This window comes from Coenobita brevimanus, chromosome 26 (genome assembly GCF_032717465.1).
Source record: "Coenobita brevimanus isolate Jiangsu-jjx chromosome 26, ASM3271746v2, whole genome shotgun sequence".
In the NCBI taxonomy this organism is placed as follows: domain Eukaryota; kingdom Metazoa; phylum Arthropoda; class Malacostraca; order Decapoda; family Coenobitidae; genus Coenobita; species Coenobita brevimanus.
The window spans coordinates 39,076,007-39,100,398 of record NC_136979.1 but is presented as its reverse complement, the minus strand read 5'-3'; the positions used below and the strand labels follow the sequence as shown (position 1 = coordinate 39,100,398).

Below are 24,392 nucleotides of genomic sequence, written 5' to 3'. Positions count from 1 at the left end.
CAGGAGAAAATGAAGCTCATATGGGTATGCAGCATAAGTTCCAAGAATTTTGGACTGTCTGTCTATGAGAAGTGGTTGGTGAAGAAGTGCTGGGGATGATTTGTATCTGATAGGTTTCTTGTTTGTCTATTTTGATTTGTATACAATATACCGGCTTCTTAATAAGTACCATTAAAACTTTCATCTCCACATAAAAACCTAACAACTCCAAATCTGTACACACACATAAAAATATATATGTATACAGTAAATACATCAATACAGTGACTGATGTTAGGGACATCCTCGTAAAATAAAAATTAAAAATGAAAGAACTGTATTGTAATATGAAATACTAAGATATTTAAAATGACTTACACTGACAGCAATCTCCGGTTCCACCTCAAACACAACTCTCACTCCGCATAAAAACTGGGGTGTCCTGTTCTGCTTCCTCACCCTGCTGGCTGCCCTCCCCACTGTATTTGACACTTGGAGTCCTACCATAGTCATGAAAGCCCTCAGGGGGTGGTGGAAGCAGGTTCTCTTCTATAAGATGGTGGTGAAGGGAGTAGAGTTCTGGTTTGTATTCTGTTTGCTCATTTGGTACATACTGTTCACTACTATTTTGATTTAGGTTTTCTGTCTCAGCACTCTGCACTAAAATATCATTTCTGGCACTGAGATTCAATGTATCAGCACTTAAATTTGGATTATATGATTCAACAATTGTGCTGCAAAGTGGAAGCTTTGCTCCATCATCGGAGCTTATGAATTTAGCACTGTTATCTTGAACTATAAGTCTGTCTCTTGCACTTGAACTTCTGTGGGAAGAATTAACACTTGCAATACTGGCAGGATCACCAGTATTTATACCTGGGTCTGTTGTGTTAATGGTGAAAATTTCATCTCCACTGGTAATTACAAAACTTTCTGACGTGGTATAAGATGTGGTGTCTGTTTGAGGCTTATGAGGCCTTTTATGGGGATGAGTAAGCTCACAGAGGTAAGCTGGGTGAAGTAGGTGATACTCAGAGATTGGAACATATGAGAGAGGGGCAGACTCTGGAACATCACTACCATGACGATTCTGCAGATGAAGGGCAGTGGAATCTCCAGGTGCTACACAATATTCCGCCATACTCTGAAAAGACAAATATAAGAAATACCTTTATTTACAAAATAGCAAACCAAAATACATTTTCCCATTAAGTACTGGATGATTCATGATTAGGAGACCCCAGAAAAATTTTTCTTTTAAGTTAAAAACCACATTCAAGTGAAATCTGGTACTTACTTTCTTCATTTCATTACAATTTTCCACAGTTACACAAAGTTTTGAAAGAGATCTTCACAATTTTTAAACATCATTCAACCCTTTGTTCCATACAAATGGCTGCATGTTCTGGTGCAACTTATCCCCTCAGATGGCTTCACTCTCCCTAATAATATTTTCTTTTTGCTAATCAAGGGTGCAAAGCTTGTTATTACATCCTTTTCCCCTAAGGTGACCCCACATCAGAAAACTTATCTTCAGTTAATCAGGAGAATTTAAAAATGTGATCAGTTATCAAATATGGCACAATCACTAGATCAGTGCAACTGACTAACTGACACCCACTCAGCACTGCACTGGTGGGAGATCATGTCCTCTTTCAATTCAAATGTCATGTAGTTTCTCAAATGCAGTATATGACTAGACTTAAACTGAAGTTTGTAATCACATAGTTTCATCTAAATCCATTCATTAATAATGGACATATAGTACTGGCATTATTCTATGGCCTGAGAGCAGTGAATCACCCAGGAGATGAGTAGTTTCGGCAATGATGCTAAAATCTCCGTACAATTCCTGCTACAGAATTTTGAACTTTATCATATAAAAATTTCATCAGCCAATTATCTACTGTTCAACAATAGTCCTATAAACCTGTGGGGAAAAAAAAAAAAAAAAAATGATTGCAACACAATATGGAAACAAAAATGGTTACTCTTTAACTTTCCAAACTTAACAAATTCCAATTTCCAGTTCTGTACTGATTCCAGACTAACTAATCTAGGTAAATTTAATATCTTCCAACACATGCAGCTGTTTTGAACTTTTGATACATACAATGCTAGTGGTCCAAAGTCAGCAAATACCAACAGTTTCAGAGTACAGTATATCAGAATACTGCCTTCAACATAAAGGTCTCCCCACAAGTTGTTGTTGCAGTCACTGAACACCCATCTGTCTAGCTGAGCAGACCCATCAACCACAGGCAAGCAACTGCCTCTGCAGGGCTATCCCATGCAGTGAACTGATGTTTTGTGGCTGATGGCACCTTCCCACAGCAAGGCAAGGGGAACAGTGTGAACATTTGGTTCCTGGATAATGTTGCATTTGTGTCTCTGCACCCAGCTAAAAAGGGCATCATTGTAGGCGCCACTTCACCCTGTGATCTGGTTATATGGTTACCATTTAAAATAGTTAAAACAAAGTGTGAATTTAAAAATTTTGGCAACATTTTAAAAACTAAAGTGGATACTCAACAACATGTATACAAAATAAAAGTAGGACCTGACACTGTTATTTTCTTTTTTTTATACACCAGCTACTGAGTCTCTCAGTCTGGAAGCTGGTATGATATAAATAGTAAATAAATAAATACCCAGTAAATAAAAGTAAATAATGCCAAGCTTGAACCTATACATAATATATGAGGAATGGATTTCTTAAGGTTGGGTGCCTGAAATGTATATGCGATTTACATAAATCGTTTTCGTTTTTAAAGGCTCCAACATGCTTGCATGTGTCGGCCTTGGTCACCTAATGGCGGCTCTCCACGCTGCAAAATCCATTGCAGCCTCCCTGTTCAGTCCCTTAACCCTAGGGTCACACTTAATGACCTCGTCCCATGTCTTTCTCGGTCTACCCCTCATAACCCCACCCCCAATATTAACACTTCTCACCTTCCTCACCCAATTATCATTCCCCATCCTCTCCACATGTCCAAACCACCTCAATCTACCTCTCCTCATCACAACACCAATACACTCCAGTCCCATCCTACCTCTCAACTCTTCCATTGTAAACCCAGCCCCTCCAGGCCTTGGATGCAGGGACGCACTGCACATCCACCTAATCATTGTCATTTCTGTACGTCTGAGCCGGCGAATGTCTTCCTCCTTCACTGCCCAGGTCTCACTGCCATACAGCATTACACTCCTAACACATGCTGCATACAAAGACCCCTTAGCACGTAGGGAGAGCCCTCTCAATGTGTGGCAAAAACAATACACATGACAATGTTTGAGTCAACATGTATGGACTGGATAAACAAAAATGGAAATGTACTATGCAGAGAAGAAACATCATACAGTTGGGCCTCACTATGCAAAGATGCATTAGAACAATGTTTAAGAAGTTCTACAAGGCCTCATTGAGCAGTTGCATGAAGTGCTGAAGCAACAGTCAAAGCAAAGTAATAGTCGGAGCAAGGATCCACCCACACCAAGATTTCCAGTCAGGCTACCAAAATAAATCCGGCCAGGTCAGTGACATCACCCACTGTCCTCCATCACCAATCATTCCACTCGCTCATTCAGCCTACTTCGATGTCTTCACTTTTTGTGACCTACATGTGTTCATTATTTTTATTTCCTTGTGATATGAAAATTTTTCTTTAATACTTCTCTCATCCACTCTCTGAACTAGATAAAACTTTAAGGGAAAGCAGTATTTCACTTTAATTTTAAAAAGACTATTACCTACAATTAAAGACTGGCAACATTCATAAGCGAATGAGGAATGATCTCTAAAATACACTGACAAACTTCCGCAGGGGGGGGGGGGAAGGCACCTCCCCAAATTCCTCACTGGCTGACCTTTGCTCTCATGGCTGTTCTTCCTAACATACCCAATACAAGAATACCTCGATATCCGGCACCCCAATAACCGAACACTCGCTACACTGAACAAATGAAATTGGGGAACATTCCTATAATCCAAACAGCCATCAATTTGCTAGTTCAAACACTCCACCACTCCCTAGGTTTGAAACATGCGCATCAAATGCGGATGTGGTGGTGTGTGTGGCTCTGCCCATCCTCTCTTCATCCTCTCCTTTCTCCCCCCATCCCAAACCCCCCCCCAACCAGCTGAGCAAAAATGGCTGTCCACCTCCTCACCAAATGGTCAAAGTTGCCCAGCTGGCCTCTCAAGCTGTGCGTTGGTAATAGAACCTAACCCAATAGCTGAGCAAAAATGGCTGTCCACCTCCCTACCAAATGGTCAAAGTTGCCTGGCCGGCCAGTAGAGACATGGCTGTGCTGCCAGGCGTGTCTCCCTCCCTGACCCTCCTCCACCCCCACTAGCACAGTGCATGCCTGGCCTGCGCTCGACCACTCTCACTGTGTCTGTCGTCCTGAACGCTTCTCAGCACTGCACCCCCCACCACCTTACCTTTCTGCATATGTGATGTTTGATGTCCCATTTTTTAGCAATAGTACTGTTTATGAGGAAACATAACATCATCTATGGTGTGTCTGTGTCAGTCTCTATTGATTAAGCAAGGTATATGAGAGTTTGGGTTTGGGCCTGGAGTGCATCTCATGCTTTTCTTGAGTATCTTATGGGGAAAACTGCATCGACATTCAGCAACTCGCTGTCTGAACACTCCCACCGGTACACACCACCTCCAGGTATCAGGGTATGTCTGTACTGCAGACTGGCCATTTTCCAACTCAGAGATACTGCCTGGCATACTGTTTTTAGACATTTTTGAGTGGGTGGCTCTTGCCCCATAACATAATCCCACTGAATCCATGCCATAAACACCTTGCTGTACAAAAAATCATTTTGCGATGGGTTTTCACTTCATGTAACAGCACCGTACAGTGGGGCCTGGCTGTACCTTAATTAGTATCAGGCTGGATCAAATCACCAAGAACATTCATACACTCTAGCAATGACCTGTAGACTTCAATGTAACTAGCAGCTAATACAAATGCACTATAGTAAAACAGATACTGTAGGTACAATCCAAAGTGCAAATGTAACAAAATTTATTTTTTAATTCTGAAAGGAACCTTGAAGAGTAGTGACAGAAACACTTATGTTGAATATCCACCTTAACATAGAAAAAACAAGAAAAGCTGCACTAATAAGTACACCAAGTGTGCTAGGCAACAACAACAAAAATAAGAAAAAAAATGGGGACAAGCTTAAGGTATATATTAGCCCACTACCACAAAAGATTTACAGATTAAAGGTAACCTTGAATGAAAACTGTTATGATAGTCAGAAGATTACACTGTTTAGGCTATAAAAACAAAGAAAAAAATGGAGATGCTTGACAATGGAATAGCAATAGATCTAGAGAGAGCTGTCAGACAACAAAATGGTATTACAGTAATCCCAAATTATCCATCATAATTTAGCCTAAGCCATATCAGATAATGCATTTTTTCAGAAAATGCCATACAACCCTTCCCAGTGCCTCTAAACGGGCATAACACCTACAAATACCCCATATTGTACATTATAACAGCTAAAAAAGAAAAGGGGTGGGAGGGTTCCTGATAAACAGTACAGTACAGCACTTTAAGGGGGAAAAAAAAAAAGGGAGCTACTGTACACTTTCCTCACCATACTGTAGTAATGTAACAGATTTGGTTGATTATTTATGTGTGGTTAGAGACATGCTGTCATTTAATGCTGTAAAAAATAAAAATTCATTTAACTCAGCCACAATTTTGCTTGTCAGATAATGATATTCATCAGGTAAAGATGTGCAAGATAATCAGGGAATTATTGCATCAGTCATCATAATATAAATATCATGGGAAGACACACACAGACAATGGGTTGAGAAAGGTATATTGACTTTTTTAGTATGATGTCTTAGTTACATCATTATACAGTACTACCTGGTTGTCTACTAATAGTGTTCTTATGTCATATAGGACTGTGGCGGAAAAGCTATGGCTACGGTATGCATCACTGGCCAGAGGCATATCTAGGGAAAGAAAACAAAAAAATACCAGTGGCATATTTCAGTTCTCTATTCTTAAATGCTTGGAATATGGTAGCTCACCCTGAAGCCCATGCTGTGAAGGGGGAAAGGTAGCTTACCCTGAATGCTGTGAAGGAGGGAATGGTAGTCTAACTTGAAGTACATGCTGTGAAGAGGATAATGTAGGCTAGTCTTCAGCCTGTGTATTCAGTAACATAATATAAGACTGGATGTTAAAATTACCTGTGCAGAAGGAAGATGTGGTGGAAGAGGATCAGGTAGGCATGCATAGCCCTCTGGTGGCAAGATGGTGGATGCTAAGGAGGGCGGTAAAGGTGGTAACTCGCCCGAACCATCGGACTCCCGAAGAGGGATAACATCGGGATCAATTTCTCTCTCAAGTGCCACCTGCTTAAAGAGAGAGAAAGAGGAATGAAGAAAGGTCATCACAAAAGCCAACATTTAAGAAAATCAAAATTAAAATTTAAAACTATGAAATCAATTACATCTTAACCCTTTACCTGCCAAAGATTCCCATTTGTTGAAAAGAGTCACCTAGTAACAGTCAGACTAAAACCTAAATGAACAAATGGTGCCAGGCACAACAAACCTCGCCCAACAGCAGTTATTTTATTGCTGTTAAATACTGTTTCGTTTCTGCCATTTAGTGTCAGTGTACAATTAAAGTTTAAGGTAATGGCACAAATGTTTTCAAGTTACGCCCTCTGAAAATCCGTGACCTTGCATTTGACCTTTCAAGGCCACTCCAGGTCAAAGGTCATGCTGCCAAATGAAAGCCCATATGAGACTTCCTATATCTTGGTAATAGCAAATCTATCTTCAATGAGTTTCGAGCTATAGCTCCCTGAATATCCACAACCTTGAGCTTGATCTTTCAAGGTCACTTACAGTCAAAGGTCAAGGTACCAATTTAAAACCCACATGGGACTTCCTATACACTGATAAAAGTAAATATCTCACAATCTTCAACCAGTTTTGAGTTATAGTCCCCTGAATATCCGTGACCTTGAGTTTGACCTTTCAAGGGCATTCAAAAGTCAAACGTCTTCGTGCCAAATAAAATCCCATATTACGAGTTCCTTAATGTTGATAATGGTAAATATTTCTATCATCAACCGTGACCTTGATTTTGACCTTTCAAGGTCACTCAATTACCTACAAACTTTAATCACTTTCTTTTGAGACCAAAGCCCACATATCCTGAAGTTTCATGTACTGTAATTTCATTCAGCTGTTTTTCCATACCATTGCTAACAAAGAAACACTCAAACAAACTAAATCAACCAAAAAAATACCTCGTCAGATCCCGTCCTGGCAAGGCAATTAATCCCTAGGAAAATATTAACTGACACATAGGTCACAGACATCAATTAACTGATGATGATTAGTCCATCAAGGAAAGTACTACCAGTGACGTATTAAAAAATCAGTAATGAAAATGAAGGAGTTGGAATACAATATTCGAAGCACCCCAAAATATTCAATTTATCACCAGAGGAACAATTATCCATAAATTAGGAGTAAATCAAATAAGCACTCTCCTAATGAAAATTATAAATAAAGCAACTACCATACATCCTACAAAACATTAAGTAAAGATAAACTTTATTTTAACCTTAATCCATCCATCCATCATCCAATCCTACATTGCCCCATGAGAAGTGTACAAGCCCGGGACTAGGCAGTTGGTCTCAACATTTAAGATGACAGTGACCAGCCTCACTCATCCCTGAGTGGCATTACATAAGCAATCAACCCCAACCATTCCTTGGATATAAACCTTCACCGGCTCAATCCAACTGGAGTGCAATAATTACCCACTAAGCCACCAGGTGCCAAAATCTGGCTATATGGTTACCACCCAGTGTAGTAAATGGTTTCCTGATGTACAGGAAATAATAATATAAAAACAGTCCTTCAATTACTACAGCACAGCCGATGCAGAGCCCCAATAATATTGTAATGACATACCCGGTACTGTAATTCTGATTACTACATTCTTCAATTATTATTTTAAGACAGTATTCATAATCTCATGGGTTAGTGTGCATACTATCAATTAGAGGGTCAAACATTATATCATACCCAAGGGCCCCTGGTTAACATCAGAAGGCCATTAGTCACAAAGTGCTACATGCTCCAGTGCTATCTATCTATCTATCTATAGCCCGACGCCCTAATCCCGCAAAGGGTGGCCGCAGACAAAACGCCTCCAAGTCACTCTGTCACCCACCATTTGACTCCCCTCCCCCCAACTCACCCCCCCCTCCCTCATATACCTCTCAACTCCATCCCTCCACCTCATCCTCGGTCTACCCCTCCCTCTCCCTCCCTCCACCTCACCTACATACACCCTCTTGGTCAGTCTTTCATTCTCCATTCTCTCCACATGTCCAAACCACCTCAGTGTATTTCTCCTAATCTTTTCAATCACATCCACATCTACCCAACAACGTTCTTTCACTTCTTCATTCGTCAACCTGTCCCTCCACGTCACTCCACATGCTCCTCTCAAGTAACTCATTTCCACTGCTCTCACTCTTGACTTGTTCCCCTCTTGCAAGGTCCACGCCTCGCTTCCATACGTCAGGGTAGGGATCACAATACCATCATGCAGTGACTTCTTAACTTCCATACTCACCTCCCTATTTCTCATCACTGCTTTCAGTGTACCAACAACCTTTCTTCCCTGCTGTACCCTTTCACGTACTTCATCCAAAAAAAAAAAAAAAAAAAAAAAAAAAAAAAAAAAAAAAAAATGGATATTGATGATGATGATGTAGCTATTACAGTTCCCTTATGAGGGGCAGAAGGATTGCTCGTATATAGAAGAATTGCATTGGAGCCATATATATATGGCTCCAGTGCAATTCTTCTATATACGAGCAATCCTTCAGTTCCCTTATGAGGGGCAGAAGGATTGCTCGTATATAGAAGAATTGCATTGGAGCCATATATATATGGCTCCAATGCAATTCTTCTATATACGAGCAATCCTTCTGCCCCTCATAAGGGAACTGTAATAGCTACATCATCATCATCAATATCCATATTTTTTTTTTACCTCGGCCGGATGGATTCTGACGAGGTATTGTTTTTGGTCGAGTTTGTTTGTTCATTGGCAACATTAAAAAGTTGCAGAAAAGCATAATTTTGAAGATATCTAATACAGTGTAAAACCACCTTCATCCCTACAAACCTAACCTACTACATCCTAACTCAATCTAATTTAAGCTAACCTAACCTAATTCAATCAAACCTAACTTAGGTAAATGCACATTTTACAAGCAGCTACTTTAAGCAGCGGAAGTACGGTACCTTACCAATTCAATTTGTATTACAGTACTCGTTTGTTTTCTGTCTCTATCTATCTATCTATACCCAAACACTATAATCCCATAAGGAGTGGCCATTTGTCTTTGTTTTATGGGGAGGGATACTTTCATGGTGGTTACCAATTATTTTATACTTATTTTTTTCCCATTGTTATCATCTATTTCCTTAAGCCTAACCACCATTTCTGCTGGTGGACTTACTAAAACTTAATCAAATCTTGTTTATGTTTGGTTAAATTGCTAGGTTTTGGTTAGGTTACATACAGTAATGTTAAAATGTAAGTCTGAGGTACTAAAACATACTAAGATGTATGTTGGAATAAATGAATGCCATTACACTCAAGACAAAGTTGACAGAGCAGAAGGAACATGGCTAAAAACAAGAGGGAAACAATTTTAACATGAAACGTTTGACTGCTACCCCATAAATAACCAGAAAAATATAGAAGTCTATCAGGAAGAAGAGCTGATTTAGTAAGGTGCTTCTGTGGCTGAAAATGTATGTTTATTCCAAACTTAACCTATGCCGAACAATTTGGTGATGAACGAGTTTTAGGTCTGAATCGACACACTGCCCTATGTAGACTCTATCACCGATGTCAACAATCCTAACTCTGTGCTCTTGAGACACGTTATTTTCGCAATTATACATCTTTGCTGAAGTAACAAATATTTCCACAGAATCTGGATGTCATAAATGAATTTACCATATAATGACAGATAATCCCTGCCATAAAATCTTCAACATTTGTTATTGGGAGCTCTCCTGCAGTCTCTCCCTGAAATCATCCCTACCCTATGTGCTAACCTGCATATCGGTGTGGAGGCAGGCGTCGCCTTGGTCTGGAGACAACATAGAGGCGGTGCTGTCACTCCGCCTCGGCTCCCTCTTCTCCCTCCCAGCTAATGATGAGGAACACGAGGACGAAGGCGAGGGAGAAGGATGTCTGGCCTCCATCCTCCTTTTTCTTCTCGCTCGAAAGGCCACAAGGAGGACCAGGAAGATAAGAAAAAGGACAATAACGGAGCCAACCCCCAACATCCCCGCCATGGTTGAAGGAAGCGCCATGACAGACACGAGGCTTTTGTTTACATCGTCCGATTCCATGATCCCACCTTCCAGGGGCTTCTTATTGCTTCCGTCCCTGACCTCGGCTTCAGAAGGTCCATCTGAGCCAAATTAAATAAATAAATAAATAAATAAACAAATAAATTAGGATTAATGAGGTGCCATATACAAATAAATAAAAATAAATTCCTTAGCTTCTTAATAGAGCTTGGCCAAGACCAAAAAGCGCTCTTTCTTTACTATAGAAAATGATCTCAAGTAATACATGTATAGTACTTAATCACATCAACCTCGTTCTCCAACCCTATCAAAACCGTCGTTTACTTATTACAACCTCTCAAATTATCGGCGATCTTTCTCCACTGATGTTACCTCCTCCTCCTCCTCTTATTATTCCTAGTCCCAACTGGGCACAGAAATCATAACAGCATTCACCAACTTTAACATCTCATACATTTTCCTCTCAAATCAGCCGTCTCCTCTTTGCTACCGCTAAAAGACTCGCGGACTCAACAATACCAATCTGATACTGGCGGCCACATTTTTTCGCATAAGGGACGTATTCTCTTCTTGAAAAATATTTACGATAATTTCTCGCCTTTCTTCTTTTAATACCTTCCCTCTCCCTCCTCTTTTATACCGTCTGGATCCCTAACTCTTTCTACTGCTTATTCTTGTCTCATTTTTCCCCTATATTTCCTTTCCCTGCTCATTTTTTTTTTCCCTACTATTCAAATTTGCCACTCCATTCTCTTTTACTCCCATCCACTTTCTTCGTTTCTCTCTCTCTCTCTCTCTCAGTATTCTCAACCCCCACCCCCCGCCATTATCCTTTCTCTGTTCCTTCATGCATTATTTTGTATTTTCCTGTCCTACATTCCCTCCTCTATTCTTCGCCTTGTTTCCTCCTCCCTACTCAACCCTTGACTCTCCATTCGCATCCGCTCTTTTATTCACTTTACTTTTTCACTGAAAACTTTTGTGTACAAATACTGTACTTTCCGTTTTTGCTCTCTCTCTCTCTCTCTCTCCTGCCCATCCACCTTTGTCACTCTCCGACAACTTTTGCTCTTTCATTTATTCACACACACACATACACACACACACACACACACACACACACACACACACACACACATGCCTGTTCTTATCAAAATATGTTTTAAAATATAGTTTCAAAAGTGGAACACTCCGATACACAGGTTAACGGGTTTTCAAATTGACCAAAAATCAGTACTGATAAACTTGCTATATATTCAACAAAGTGCTTTTGCATCTGCGTAAAACAATAACGTATGCATAAGCAGTGTAAGCGTTTTAAAAGCTTTATAACAAGTGCTGAATTTTATTTATTTAGTTGTCTGTTCATTTTAGGAAAGCGTGTGATTTTTGCAGTGTGTTCTTCGCTTGCCTCTTTATCAACACATTTATATACATGCATTACTACCATTTTTTCAATCCCACCTATTAACTATTCTAGCTTTCCCTTCTTCTACTGTTTTTCCTCCCACCCTCCCCTTCCAACTAAACTTTGTCATATTCCATCCACATCCACTCCCTCCTTTTTCTCCTAGCTATCCCTGACTGGCAAAGTGAAAGTGTCTGATGGCAGTACCGGCGACGGTGAGTGAAGTTCTTACCCTCCCTCTGTCTCCACATAGCTTCCTGTTCCTGTCTTTCCCGTCCTAGCAATTTTTACCTTTTCGTCAATGGGCGACCCTTAATGTTTTTAGTATGTATCAATGTCTTTCTGCAGTATGAAATTATTTTTCAAATTCTTACTCTTCATCCTCATTCATTTCCTCCTCCAGACATTTCTTCTCAATTATCTGCTGGTGCGAATTAACCTCTTCAATCAGATGACGTGGTTTGTATTCCATTCTTGTTGTCCCCTGACGATTATATTCACCAAATGATAAACTTTTAGAACTAGCCAATGTAGATACAGCCTTCGTCAACACCGTCACTGACACAAAATCCTTCTTAAGCTGAATAATATAGTCTGGTGACCATTAAAAAAAAAAAAAAAAAAAAAAACGAAGTGAAGTGGCTAAGTGCTACGCTACCCGGGAAGTTTGCAAATAACATACGTTTAATAACTTACTCAACCCCATCAATCCGATGATGTATTTCATTTTTAATTCTTGTCCCAGACCATTTTGTTCACGCCAGGGCAGACATTTCAACCTGCATGGGTTGGCTACGGCCTTCACAAACCCCTTCACAGCTACAAATAGTCCCACACCTGAAGAAAATCACAAGGTTGCTGCAAGAACACAAGGGGGAAAATGTGTCACCAGACAGATCCTGTTCAGTTTTACTCTCACTACGATCATTTCTAATGAGTCAAAGAAGTTGTTATAATCCCCTTCACTGCGACAGGACTACCCTGAGCTGGACTGAATCATTTGGCAGTGGACAGCATGAAAAAACGTCACATCAAAGAAAATACTGTACAGTACTGTAGTTTTGATGTTCTGTACTAAACTAGCCTAGCCTCGGGCCCCTACACCCGGAAGGCTCTCTCTCTCTCTCTCTCTCTCTCTCTCTCTCTCTCTCCTGCCTTTCATCCGACAAGAGAACTGAGAGGAACGATGGATCACACATCAAGATTATGTCATGTCCTAAATCTCTTTTCTCCAACACCATCATTCACCTTCCCCTCCTCTTCCAACTTTTCTATCCTTGTATTTAGCTGATAGAATACTTTTACTAGTTTTAAATTCCCCTATATCAAACAGCCACGAATGGACCAACAGGACTGTTGCTGTTTGCTTTCCTTTTCCCTCCTTCTCCTCCTCCTCTCCACCCTCGACTAATCATTAAGCTGGTAACTTTAACTGATCATTAAAAGAGGAGGAGGGATCTTCCAGCACGTCACCTTCCTTCTTCTCTCGTTATTAGCTTCTTTGTCTTTTTGCAGCTTTCTTCTCTTGCTCTATTCTACCTTCAAGATGGCAAGAATGAAGACACAAGCAACGTATTTCTCTCCTCTTCCCCTACCCCCTCCTCTCTCTCTCTCTCTCTCTCTCTCTCTCGGCACGTCGAATCTATCACAAGCACCATCATTTCTGAGAGCCCTTCCCTCCTATCGGAATTCCTTGCCAACCAACCACAAGATGCGTTGCCGTGTGTTGTTTTTATAAAATTTTACCGCCTGGCCAGCGAGTAATATTTCTATCGAGACTGTGCGATTGTCGGTCCCTCTATTCAGGCTCCAGTGTTTGAAAGTCACGTCCTACAAATTAGCTCAACTATACCCTTTTCACTTTACCTTGGCCCAGATTTTCGTCCTCCTGTAGTTAACATCACGTAGTTCAATGACCGAGTGCGACAATACTACGATTCTGCTTCTTTCCATATCACTTCTTCATGATCATCGTCATATTTGTGTTAATTTATTGCTAGAGGTCACCTTTAAGGATGGTGCGATGATAAATTTTGGCAAAATCTGGATGAAAGGGGAACAGCACGTCACTTAACATAATATGCACCTATCAAAGAATATCTATGGAGGCGACGAACTGTCATACGGCAGAATACTTTTAACATAATAACGTGCGACCTTTACTAACATCATTAAAAGTAATATTGTACGATCATTATTTACCTGACTGATCTAGCATGGAAAATCAGTAGTATTTTCTTCTAGCCATTATCCCTCATTCTTCAGTTCCTTCTTCCCTCGCCTCTCCTGTTTCTCTTTCTTTTTCAATCTGGCTATTACACCGTAGTGAATGGTGGGTGAGAGAGGGAGCCTTTCTCTCTCCAAATCTTTTCTTACACAAGTGGATTAGAGCTCCAGTGTAATTAAATTTATCGCAGCTCGTAATCTCGTTAATCATCACTAGGGCTCCTGTTAATGTTGTCTAATTTCATACGTCCTCCCTCCTCTTCCTTCGCTCTAGTTCGTCTCCCTCATATGTCTTCCTCTCCTACTTTCTCCCGTCCTCTCCTTATTACCTCGTTACAAGTCAACAGTCCTCTTGTGACCTGCATTTCCTATCCTCCCTTCAGTCTTATCTACCTTTCTCTATCTCAACTACTATTCTCCCTCCTCCCGTTCCCCTTCTACTCCTATCCTCTCCATTCCTTTTGCATTTTTTTTTTCTGTTTTCCCCATTCTTTCCCTCATCTCCACTTCTCCCTCTTCATTTCTCTTTCTCTTCTCCCTTTTTCTTTATCCCCAGCCCTCCCCACTCTCTCCCGCTTCTCTTGCTATCCCTATTTCCTTTGTATTCTCTGTTCACTTCCGTCCATTCTCTCCAACCCTTCACCTCCACCCGCTCCCGCCCCCCCCCTTCTCTCTCTCTCTCTCTCTCTCACCGTCCAGCTGGTACAGGGAGTGGTTGGTGCCGACGCTGGTAACTGTGAGGACGGAGGGTTCACTGGCGCCCTTCTCGTTAACCGCCATGATGTGCAGCTCGTACCGACCACCCTCATCCAGACCATCCACCTGACAAAAACAGAGAGAGAAAGTGATGTGAGAGAAAGAGAGCTTGGAAGGGAGGGGAGGGTTGGTACAGATGAAAGGGGGAAAAGGAGGAGAGGGTGTAATCGTAGTTGGTATCCGCCACTTCCCTTCGCCAGTTGTGAGAAGGAGTGAGAATCTGACAGAAAGGAAAGGAGGTATGAGAGAGAAGGGAGGTGTGTGTGAGAGAGAGAAAGGAGAATCTGTGAGAGAGGAGGGAGACAGGCGAGACAGACTGGGAGGGAGAAGGAGGTGAGGGAAACAGGCAGAGAAGGAGAGTGGGATGGGATGGTGATGTGTAGCTGGTACCATTCGACCTCTTCAAGTCCATCCACCAGACAGAGAGGAGACAAGGAGAGAGGCTCGAGAGGGAGATGAGGGGAGAAGACGGACAAAGGAGGTCACTGAAGAGGAGAGAGAGAGAAAGAGAGAGAGGGGGGGGGAGGAGAAGGCTGGAAAGTAGAGACGGGGGAGAAGAACAGACATGATGAGAGAAGTGATAGGAGAGGGTGAGAAAGGGGGAAGGTGAAACAGAGGAGGGACTTGGTGTGATAAGAAGGGGGGCGGAGGGCAAGGAGGGAGCGTGGTGATAAGAGTAATGAATGAGAACGGTGAACGCAGAAGACGTGGGGAAGAGTGGGGAGGGGGGAGAGGGAAGAATCATTGTAGTGTACGTGAGTGATGGCATGGTTGATAAGAAGAGGCTTGGAAGAGTAGAGAGAGTGAAGATGTGAGAAAGGAATGATACACGTAAGATGAAGGGTAGGGAGGAGGTGAGGAGAAAGATGAGTAAATGAACGTAAGATGAGAGTAGGGAGGAGGTGAGGAGGTGATCTGTAAATGACTGACTGATAAGAGTACATGGGAAGAAGGAAGAAGGGAAAAAGGAAAGGAAAGATAGGGATGATACAAAGAGGATGAGGTGGGGGAGACAAGACGCGAAAGAAGGAACAAAAAAAAGTCAGAAGGATGGAAAGAAGAAGGAAAAAGCTTAGATGTGAAAGTATTAACGATGGGAGAAGCATGCGGATAGAGAGGAGGCGACAGGAATAACAAACTGCGAGGAAAAGCAAAAACGGAAGAGTCAGATCACATTAAAGCGACATGAAGGTGAGAATTGTGGTACAGAATAGGCTAGATGTGAGAGAAAATAGGTTAACTGTGGGGGGAAGATGAATATACTGTAGTACGACAGGTGACATCAAGAGTAAGATGGGAAGAGAGAACGGTAAAACCAAGAGCAGGATGAAGGAAGGTACTACTACCAGGAAAGTATTATGAATAATCTTAAACCTAACCAAAAGAACTGGCGTGGAGACTAATGATACATAAACATGCAACCAATACGCAATTTAACTGTCATTCGTAAACAGTATTGGGATCCATTATGTAAAAACGTCACAAGCAAAAAATTATGCTATTACACCACAGGAACTAAATCAAAATATTAAATACACAGCCAAGATAGATATTTCAGAATGGCAGATTAGACAGTGGTTGCACTAGGATACAAACAACCATTTACACTATACTGAAAAAAATCGACATTTCACATCTGCCTATAGGCAAAATTACTCTGTCAGTCCACAAACTGTCCACTGCAGTACCGGACCTTCGCTACCGAGACTGACAGCTAGAAATAACCTTTCCCCATGCTGGGCAAACACGGTTCGGGAAGGGATGTAAGCAGAGAGAGTGGTGAATGTGACCTGAAGTACTGTAATGGCTCTATCTATAGGCTAAAATGCCATCGGTATCAACCAGCAGGGTTTGATGATACGCCTGGCATGAAAAGATGAATCCCACTACCAGCATTTACTCTAATTAAATGTCTATCAAGCCAGAGCTTTCAACCCAGATCTGCGGCATCGCGGGACAGGAGGCAAAAACATTACCATTCAGCCATCACAACTCCACAAACAAAACTACACGAGGCTTCCAACTCACCACAAACTCTGGGCTGTCCATGTTGGTGAAGTTGAGTGTGGTGGGTGTGTGATGGGTTGGGAGTGGGTGTCGCGGTGCTGGTGTGGCTGAGAGGTGGAAGTGTTGTGGCAGACCCCCACTGCCGCCCGCCACGCACACCACCACCAACCCAACACTGCTGCCACTCACCACGCTGCAGTTCACCGGTGGGTCTGGTTTGCCTGGGGGATGAAAGAGGTGGGGGGTTGATACAGCAGATAATTAATAATCTTAATGGAGTAACAGGCAAAGGAGATGGTCAGTAAAATGTAATAAACTAAGCTAAAGCACCAACACCGCTGTTAGACACTACATTGCACGTGCCGTGGGGTGGAAGGAAGGGTCCGGTTTACCTGAGATGGAAAAAGGAAGAGAATTGATATAACTGGTAAGTTGATAATTTACGGTGAGTAACGGATAACGCAGATGGGTAGTGTACAAAACAATAATAAAAGTGTAATACACAAATATACCACCTTGCAGTTTACGGGAGGGGGGGGGGAAGTGTACGGTTTACTTGGAAGTAGACACACACTGAGAGAGGGGTTTGATACAGCAAGCCAAATTAAACATAAACTGAGAATAACGGGTAAAGGAACAATAGTTTACAATAATTTGTCCCGTTTCGAGGTGGGTTTATTCAGCACCACACGACCCCTTGACGGTGTAGCGGCTATGACTGAAATTCAATAATTTATTTAGGAAAGTTTTGCTTAACTGGGGTAAAAACTGTGACTTACCTGAGGGTGTACAGGGGGGTTAACAGAGAAGGTAAATTAGTCATCTCTTGGGGAAAACAGGTAAAGGAAGGTGACATGGACCTTGATCTACCTGATATTAAGTAATCTGAGGGAAATCCATATAACTATTAGGAAATCCGGCTAAACTGCGTTTGGGAGTGTTATGTATGTAGCCTGTGTTCCATTCAGCCCTGAGACGTTATTTTTACATTGCTCTTACTGTTGCTAATTATTTTATTTAGCACCTTGGTAAGGAAAAAATAATGATGGATGTATGTAACCACTTCCGATTAAAGTCTGTACGCCCGTTCCATCTCTATTCCGTTTCGTCACCAGCCCGATTCGTGACTAGAAACCTGTTTCGACACCAACCTTCTTAAATAATCCATGTCATCGAGTTATATTACCCATGTCATCATATAACCATAACTAACATTATGGGTCTTATATAATTATGTCATCATTTAACAGACTGTGGCACAAAAGAAGAAAGCATACAATGAATGGATGAGAAATAGGGGCGTGGAAGAAGTTGAGAGGCGGAAGAGAGAGTTATATGTGGAAAGAAACAAAGAGGTGAAAAGATTAGTAAGAGAGAGTAAGAAGAGAGTGGATGAGGAATTTGGAAGGAATTTGAGTGTAAAGTGGAGGGACTGTAAGAAAATGTTCTGGAGAGAAGTGAAAAGAGTAAGACAGGGTGGAAGTGAAGTTAGCAGGGGAGTGAAAGATAAAAATGGTAGATTACTAGTGGAGAAGGGAGAAAAAGTGAGAAGATGGAGAGAACATTTTAAGGAATTGTTGAACGTAGAGGATGGAAGTAATGCGAGTATAAGTGGCTGGGGAATGGCTGGGAGAGAGAGGGAGGTGAGAAGACAGGAAGAAATCAGTAGGATAGAAGTTGTGGAAGCAATGAAGACAGTTAAATCGGGGAAAGCCCCAGGAATTGATGGAGTGTGTGGTGAAATGCTGAAGCATGGGGAAGAGATAGTAGTAGAATGGATGTGGAAGATGTGCAGATTGGCCTGGGAGGAAGGTAGAGTCCCGGAGGATTGGAAGTCAGGTATAATTATTCCCTTGTACAAAGGAAAAGGGGAAAAAGAAGTGTGTGGTAATCATAGGGGCATTTGTCTTCTTAGTATAATAGGAAAAGTGTATGGTAGGATACTTATAGACAGAGTTAGAGAAAGAACAGAGAAATTAGTTGGAGAAGAACAGGGAGGCTTTAGGAAGGGAAGAGGTTGTGTAGATCAGATATTCACTCTTAGATCTTTAGTGGAAAAGTTTCTAGAGAAGGGAAAGAAGTTGTATGCGGCTTTCATGGATTTGGAGAAAGCATATGACAGGGTGGATAGACAAGGATTGTGGAAAGTGTTAAGAATATATGGAGCAGATGGGAAGTTGTTGAATGCTGTGAAGAGTATGTACGATGGTGCGAAGGCTGCAGTGCGTGTGGATGGTGAACTAAGTGAATTTTTCTCTTTGAAAGTTGGTTTGAAACAGGGATGTGTCATGTCTCCATGGTTGTTCAATCTGTACATGGATGGGGTAATAAAAGAGGTACAAGGTAGGGTAGTGGATGTTGGAGCGGCCCTGGTGAGAGAGGATTGTGTTTGGAAACTCCCTGTACTGTTGTTTGCAGATGATACTGTGTTGTTGAGTGAAGACGAAGGGGAGCTGCAAGGCTTGGTGGATGAGTTTGAGTGTGTAAGAAACGGAACCTAAAGGTGAATGTAGGGAAGAGTAAAGTGATGGTCTTTGAGAGAGGTGAAGTTAGTGAATGTACAGCGAGGTTGGATGGTGAGGAATTGGAAAATGTGAGTACGATTAAGTATTTGGGTAGTGTGATGAGTAAGGATGGAGGTTTGGAGGGTGAAGTGCTTGAAAGGGTACAGCAGGGAAGAAAGGTTGCTGGTTCCTTGCAAGCAGTGATAAGAAACAGGGAAGTGAGCATGGAAGTGAAAAAGTTACTACATGACAGTATTGTGATACCAACTCTAACGTACGGAAGTGAAGCTTGGACATTGTTGGAAGGACACAAGTCAAGAGTGAGAGCAGTGGAAATGAGTTATTTAAGAGGAGCCTGTGGAGTCACGTGGAGAGACAGGCTGACGAATGAGGATATAAAGGAGCGTTGTGGTGTGGATGTGGATGTAATAGGAAGCGTTATGAGGAACACACTGAGGTGGTTTGGCCATGTGGAGAGGATTGAGGGTGAAAGACTGACGAAGAGAGTGTATGTGAGTGAGGTGGAGGGGGGAAGAGGGAGGGGGAGGCCGAGGATGAGATGGAGGGATGGGGTGGAGAGGTATATGAGAGAGGGGGGTGTGAGTTGGGAGCAGGGCAGTGAAATGGTGGGGGACAGGGCGACTTGGAGGCGATTTGTTTGTGGCCACCCCAAACGGGATTGAGGCGTCTGGCAATAGATAGATAGATAGAAGGTTATTTTATAACCCACGTCATCGTATAACAAACACTCAGGGTATTATGTATCCCAACTCATCATATAACTGAGGGTATTACAGTATACATCCAACGTCATAATATAGCTAACACTATGGGTCTTATATAACCCATGTCATCATATAACACACCTAAACTAAGGGTCTTATATAACCCATGTCATCATATAAGTAACACTATGGGTAGCCTATGTCATCAAACACTGGATACTACTCTAGGCTCCCGAGCATCTCTTGCTAACCAATTCGTATATGCACATATCAAGGTCATATTTTCCTTTATGTTATTTATGAACAATGTGTCAATATGAGGAACCTATAAATAACATACAAGAGAATAACAAAAAGCAATACCCTAAATAAATCGTTATGAAAGAGGTGTCAGACCATGACAATACGGTCCTTCATAATTACTGTAGGTACGATTACCTTACTAACGCCAATTTTCTCTTATAGTCCATCCACTCCACTTCCTTCTACATGCACCGTGCCCACGAAATATACGCTTTATGTTAAGGCGCCAAAAATTCTATTAGCAATGCAGTCACGTTGGGCTACATGTAATTCCAAGTTATCATCTTCAACAAGAGTGAAAAATTATTACCTCCGCTGCTACTAGGCAATTCTATTCATACTCGTTAGCTTTTCGAACTGGATGAGTTAAATACATCATTGAACCCAGAATACATAATCACAACAAAAGGTGATGTGTTTTCGTACATCTTCCTTTCACTACCCGGTGTCTCCCTTAAACATTATGAAACCGCCTGTACAGTCGGGGGGGGGGGGGAGTCTACGAGCAGAAGAGGTTAACCAGTACTTATGAAAACGGGATATGAATTTTTGTGACTAATGAATTTATGAAAGGATAGGAGGACAATTAACATGGAGGTCGGGTTGAGAGAGTGAGTTTGTAGCCTATTTTTTTACTGGTTACCACCAGAACATCAGCTTCTCTTTTAAGACCAGGATTTTGAACATCATCATCACCATCATCATCTTAACCCTAACTTTTGCATAAATGGAGTCAGAAGGGAATAACAAAAAAAAATAATTTTAATAAATAGTCATGCTGTGTATGTGCTTTTGCCTGTGTGATCGCTTCTTCCAAGAGAACAGTGATAGATATCGATCTAATTCTTTTTACATTAGGTTAGTCTAAGTCCAGGGAGTGTCAGAAAAATACCGAACAAGGCTTTTGGCGATCCCGCGCGACGCGACGACGCAAAATGGTCGGAAATCGTGCACGCGAAAATGTGAAAAATCGTTTTTTCGACTTTTTGATCAGAACTGGTCATTGTGGGTTCAATAACGGTAAGGAAACCAATATAAGGGCATTTGCAAACATTCTGTGACGGAAAGCCATTGATTAGTCCCGTAAATTTTTGCCGGCAACCACTAGTAAATAAATAACATGAGAAACCTTAGATTCCTCAGTAAAATTTGACATTCGTTCGATCTCTACCCATGCTCTGCAAACACTGATTTCATCCCACACGTCTCTCTCTCTCTCTCTCTCTCTCTCTCTCTCTCTCTCTCTCTCTCTCTCTCTCTCTCTCTCTCTCTCTCTCTCTCTCTCTACCAGAAATGAAGAAATCTGCTGATCGGTGGTGCAGTAAGAAACGGGGTAAAAAGAGACGGTAAATTCTGACAAGGAATTCCTCTTTATGATAAACCAAGCTGGGGTAAAGCGACAGCCAGTTCTGACAAGGAATTCCGGTTGAAATAAGCACGAGTGTTACCATTACATAACACCAGGTACAGGAGGGGAGGGGGAGAGTGAGCTGTACGAGGCAGAGGCATGCGTTGCTATGGAGGTGCTGGGATAACAGGGATACACACACACAGACAAATAACAAGGGTGTCAAATTTGCCTGTGAGAAACGAACTGGCACACATACCTGTACACTATCACAGCATCTGGCCTTCTGATTTTTTTTTTCCTTGGGGGGGAGGTTCTAACGCTTTAGCGAATAGAAGTTTTTAAAGAGGTGAATTGTCTAACGGATATGTATAAACAAAAAATATGTAGGTACCTTCTCAAACAATTAAGGCTTGACTGATGAGTGACGATGTAAGGGTAAGTTCTGTTGGTAGCCCTACTTTTCCGCTCGTCTTTTTTCATATCTATTGTATATACCACCCACCCTATTTAGCACTAGAAAACAAGGTACGAAAGACTACGATAATGATGGCAACAATAGTCTAATTCTATCTATCTATCTATTGCCAGACGCCTTAATCCCGTACAGAGTGGACACAAACAAATAGCCTCCACGTCACCTTGTCCCCCGCCAATTAAGATGCTATATTTTACCAACATCCTTTCATTTTACCTAATTCCTCCTTCCTCCTTCCACTCCCGTCCTACTGTTTCTGCAATGAAGGCCAGATACTTTGAAGTTCTCGTGCTGACCTCAGCTTTCATCAATTAAACTGTCCTCTCTCTCTCTCTCTCTCTCTCTCTCCTGTGAAGTAGAAAGGGTCAGCTCAAAAGGATTTGTCAGTCTTCAAAACTCACTTACCGGGCACGTCTCTCTCCAGTATTTCCTCTTCCCTCCAATTTCTCTCTCTCTCTCTCTCTCTCTCTCTCTCTCTCTCTCTTTCTTTCCTCTTGTAGTTCTGCTCTTCCCTCAAACATTCTTCTTTTCCCTCTCCTTTCTCTATCCCATTTTCTTCTTTCTTCCGTCTCCCCATTAATATTTTTTCTTTTCTTCCATTATCTCCTTCCGACAAGTTCATTCACTTTCTTTTCCTTTATTCTCTCCATCTTCCCCCCATTTTTTGTTCCTGTCCTAAAAGTCTACCTTCTTTTTCTTAATCCATTCTCTATTCAACCAATATCAATTTTTTCATATGATTTCTGCTTACTTCTCCTAATCCATTCCCTGTTCAACCAATATCAATTAGATTTCTACTTACTTCTTATCTTTACCTAGCACGTACCTGTACCTCCGGACCTACGAGAGCAACATCTACCTTCTCATAAATATTCTACTTCTTTATTTATCTCTATAAACTCTATTAAACCAACTACAGCGTTCTATTTACGTTTTTCTCTGTCTCCACCTTTCCTCTACTCTTACCCCCAGGCTTCCGTACACAACAAAAAACATACAGTATTCCTCTCCTCTCTCTTGAAATACCTGTAAAAGGCAAGACTGCCTCAGACTGCCTTTAGCTGACATCCTTTCTCTTATCCAATAAAAGTCACTTACTGTTGCTCTCTCTCTCTCTCTCTCTCTCTCTCTCTCTCTCTCTCTCTCTCTCTCTCTCTCTCTCTCTCACACACACACACACACACACACACACACACACACATACACTCTTCCTCTTTTATATCTTCTACTACAGACACCATTACTTATCACCGTATACCTAAGCTCATTTCCCAACGGCTACCTCCTGAACTACACCAACAGTCTGGTAAGAAACAAAACCGCCTCTGACCCCCTCTTCTGTGGTACGGTATATTTCATCATGGTACACTCAGAAGTAATAATCGGTAACCCCCAACCCCACTTTCCCTTCCCAAGACAACAAAGCCGGGGTCCAAGAACGGCCCATTCCCTTTGAAGCAGTATATAAGGGAAAAAATGAGAGATCACACTGAGATGATGGGGAAAAATTGGTAAATTTTTGGCTGTGATGGTAAGGTAGGGGGAAGAGCTCCGACAGGCTGCGTCAGGGTGGTTAATGTCATGAGAAAAAGGATCGTTATTAAGCAGAGACGAAAAAAATGCCTGATAACTCGACTGTCAGGCCATCCCTCACAGGATGAGACGTCAGGCAAATGTCGTGTCCCAGCCAGTTGTTCTTTTACACACTGGAGGTTCCTATTTAACTATGAGACTTTAACTCATCTGATAACTGTGGTTAAATTATAAAAATACGTAGGTCTGGGGACAGTTTTCAGTGTTCAGGAACTACTGACCAAAGCTGGACAAACATATGCTATCCTTACCCATCCTAGGACCTGATTACAGTAGGCTTAAGCTTAACTTCTGGATAGTGTAAAGGAACTATTGCATTCAACTGCACGAGCACGTGGTATCCTTTTCGTATAACCTCACCTGCGGGCACAATGTGGAAGACACACGGCACCTTCTGTGTGCCGATGTCGTTGACAGCCCAGCAGAGCAGAGTGCCGTAGTCCAGGGAGGTCATGGGCGTGTACGTGATGACGCTGTGCGTGGCCAGGGACGTGAACCGACCCTAAGGGGCCACAGGAAGAAAGAGGTTTTACTGCTAGATATGGTGAAGATAAAGAGGCTGCACTAACATATAGATGTTTGGATACTTAAACAGTCTGATATAAAAGATGGGGAGGAGAAACAGCCTGGGTGAGAAAAAGGAG

The 24,392-nt window shown here is 41.8% G+C and overlaps 1 protein-coding gene across 1 annotated transcript in view; it reads right to left on the bottom strand.

Moving 5' to 3' along the window:
* Window positions 1-382: 382 nt before the first annotated feature.
* The window catches only part of LOC145394016 (uncharacterized), a 43,682-nt gene continuing 19,672 nt past the window's right edge, over window positions 383-24,392 (bottom strand). Inside the window, exons 9-13 of the mRNA XM_080267985.1 lie at window positions 24,109-24,250; window positions 16,819-17,018; window positions 14,727-14,856; window positions 10,140-10,501; window positions 383-1,123 (exon numbers count right to left, since the gene is read on the bottom strand). Coding sequence (XP_080124111.1) covers window positions 383-1,123; window positions 10,140-10,501; window positions 14,727-14,856; window positions 16,819-17,018; window positions 24,109-24,250 — 1,575 coding nt within the window. The remainder of the gene's footprint in view (window positions 1,124-10,139; window positions 10,502-14,726; window positions 14,857-16,818; window positions 17,019-24,108; window positions 24,251-24,392) is intronic.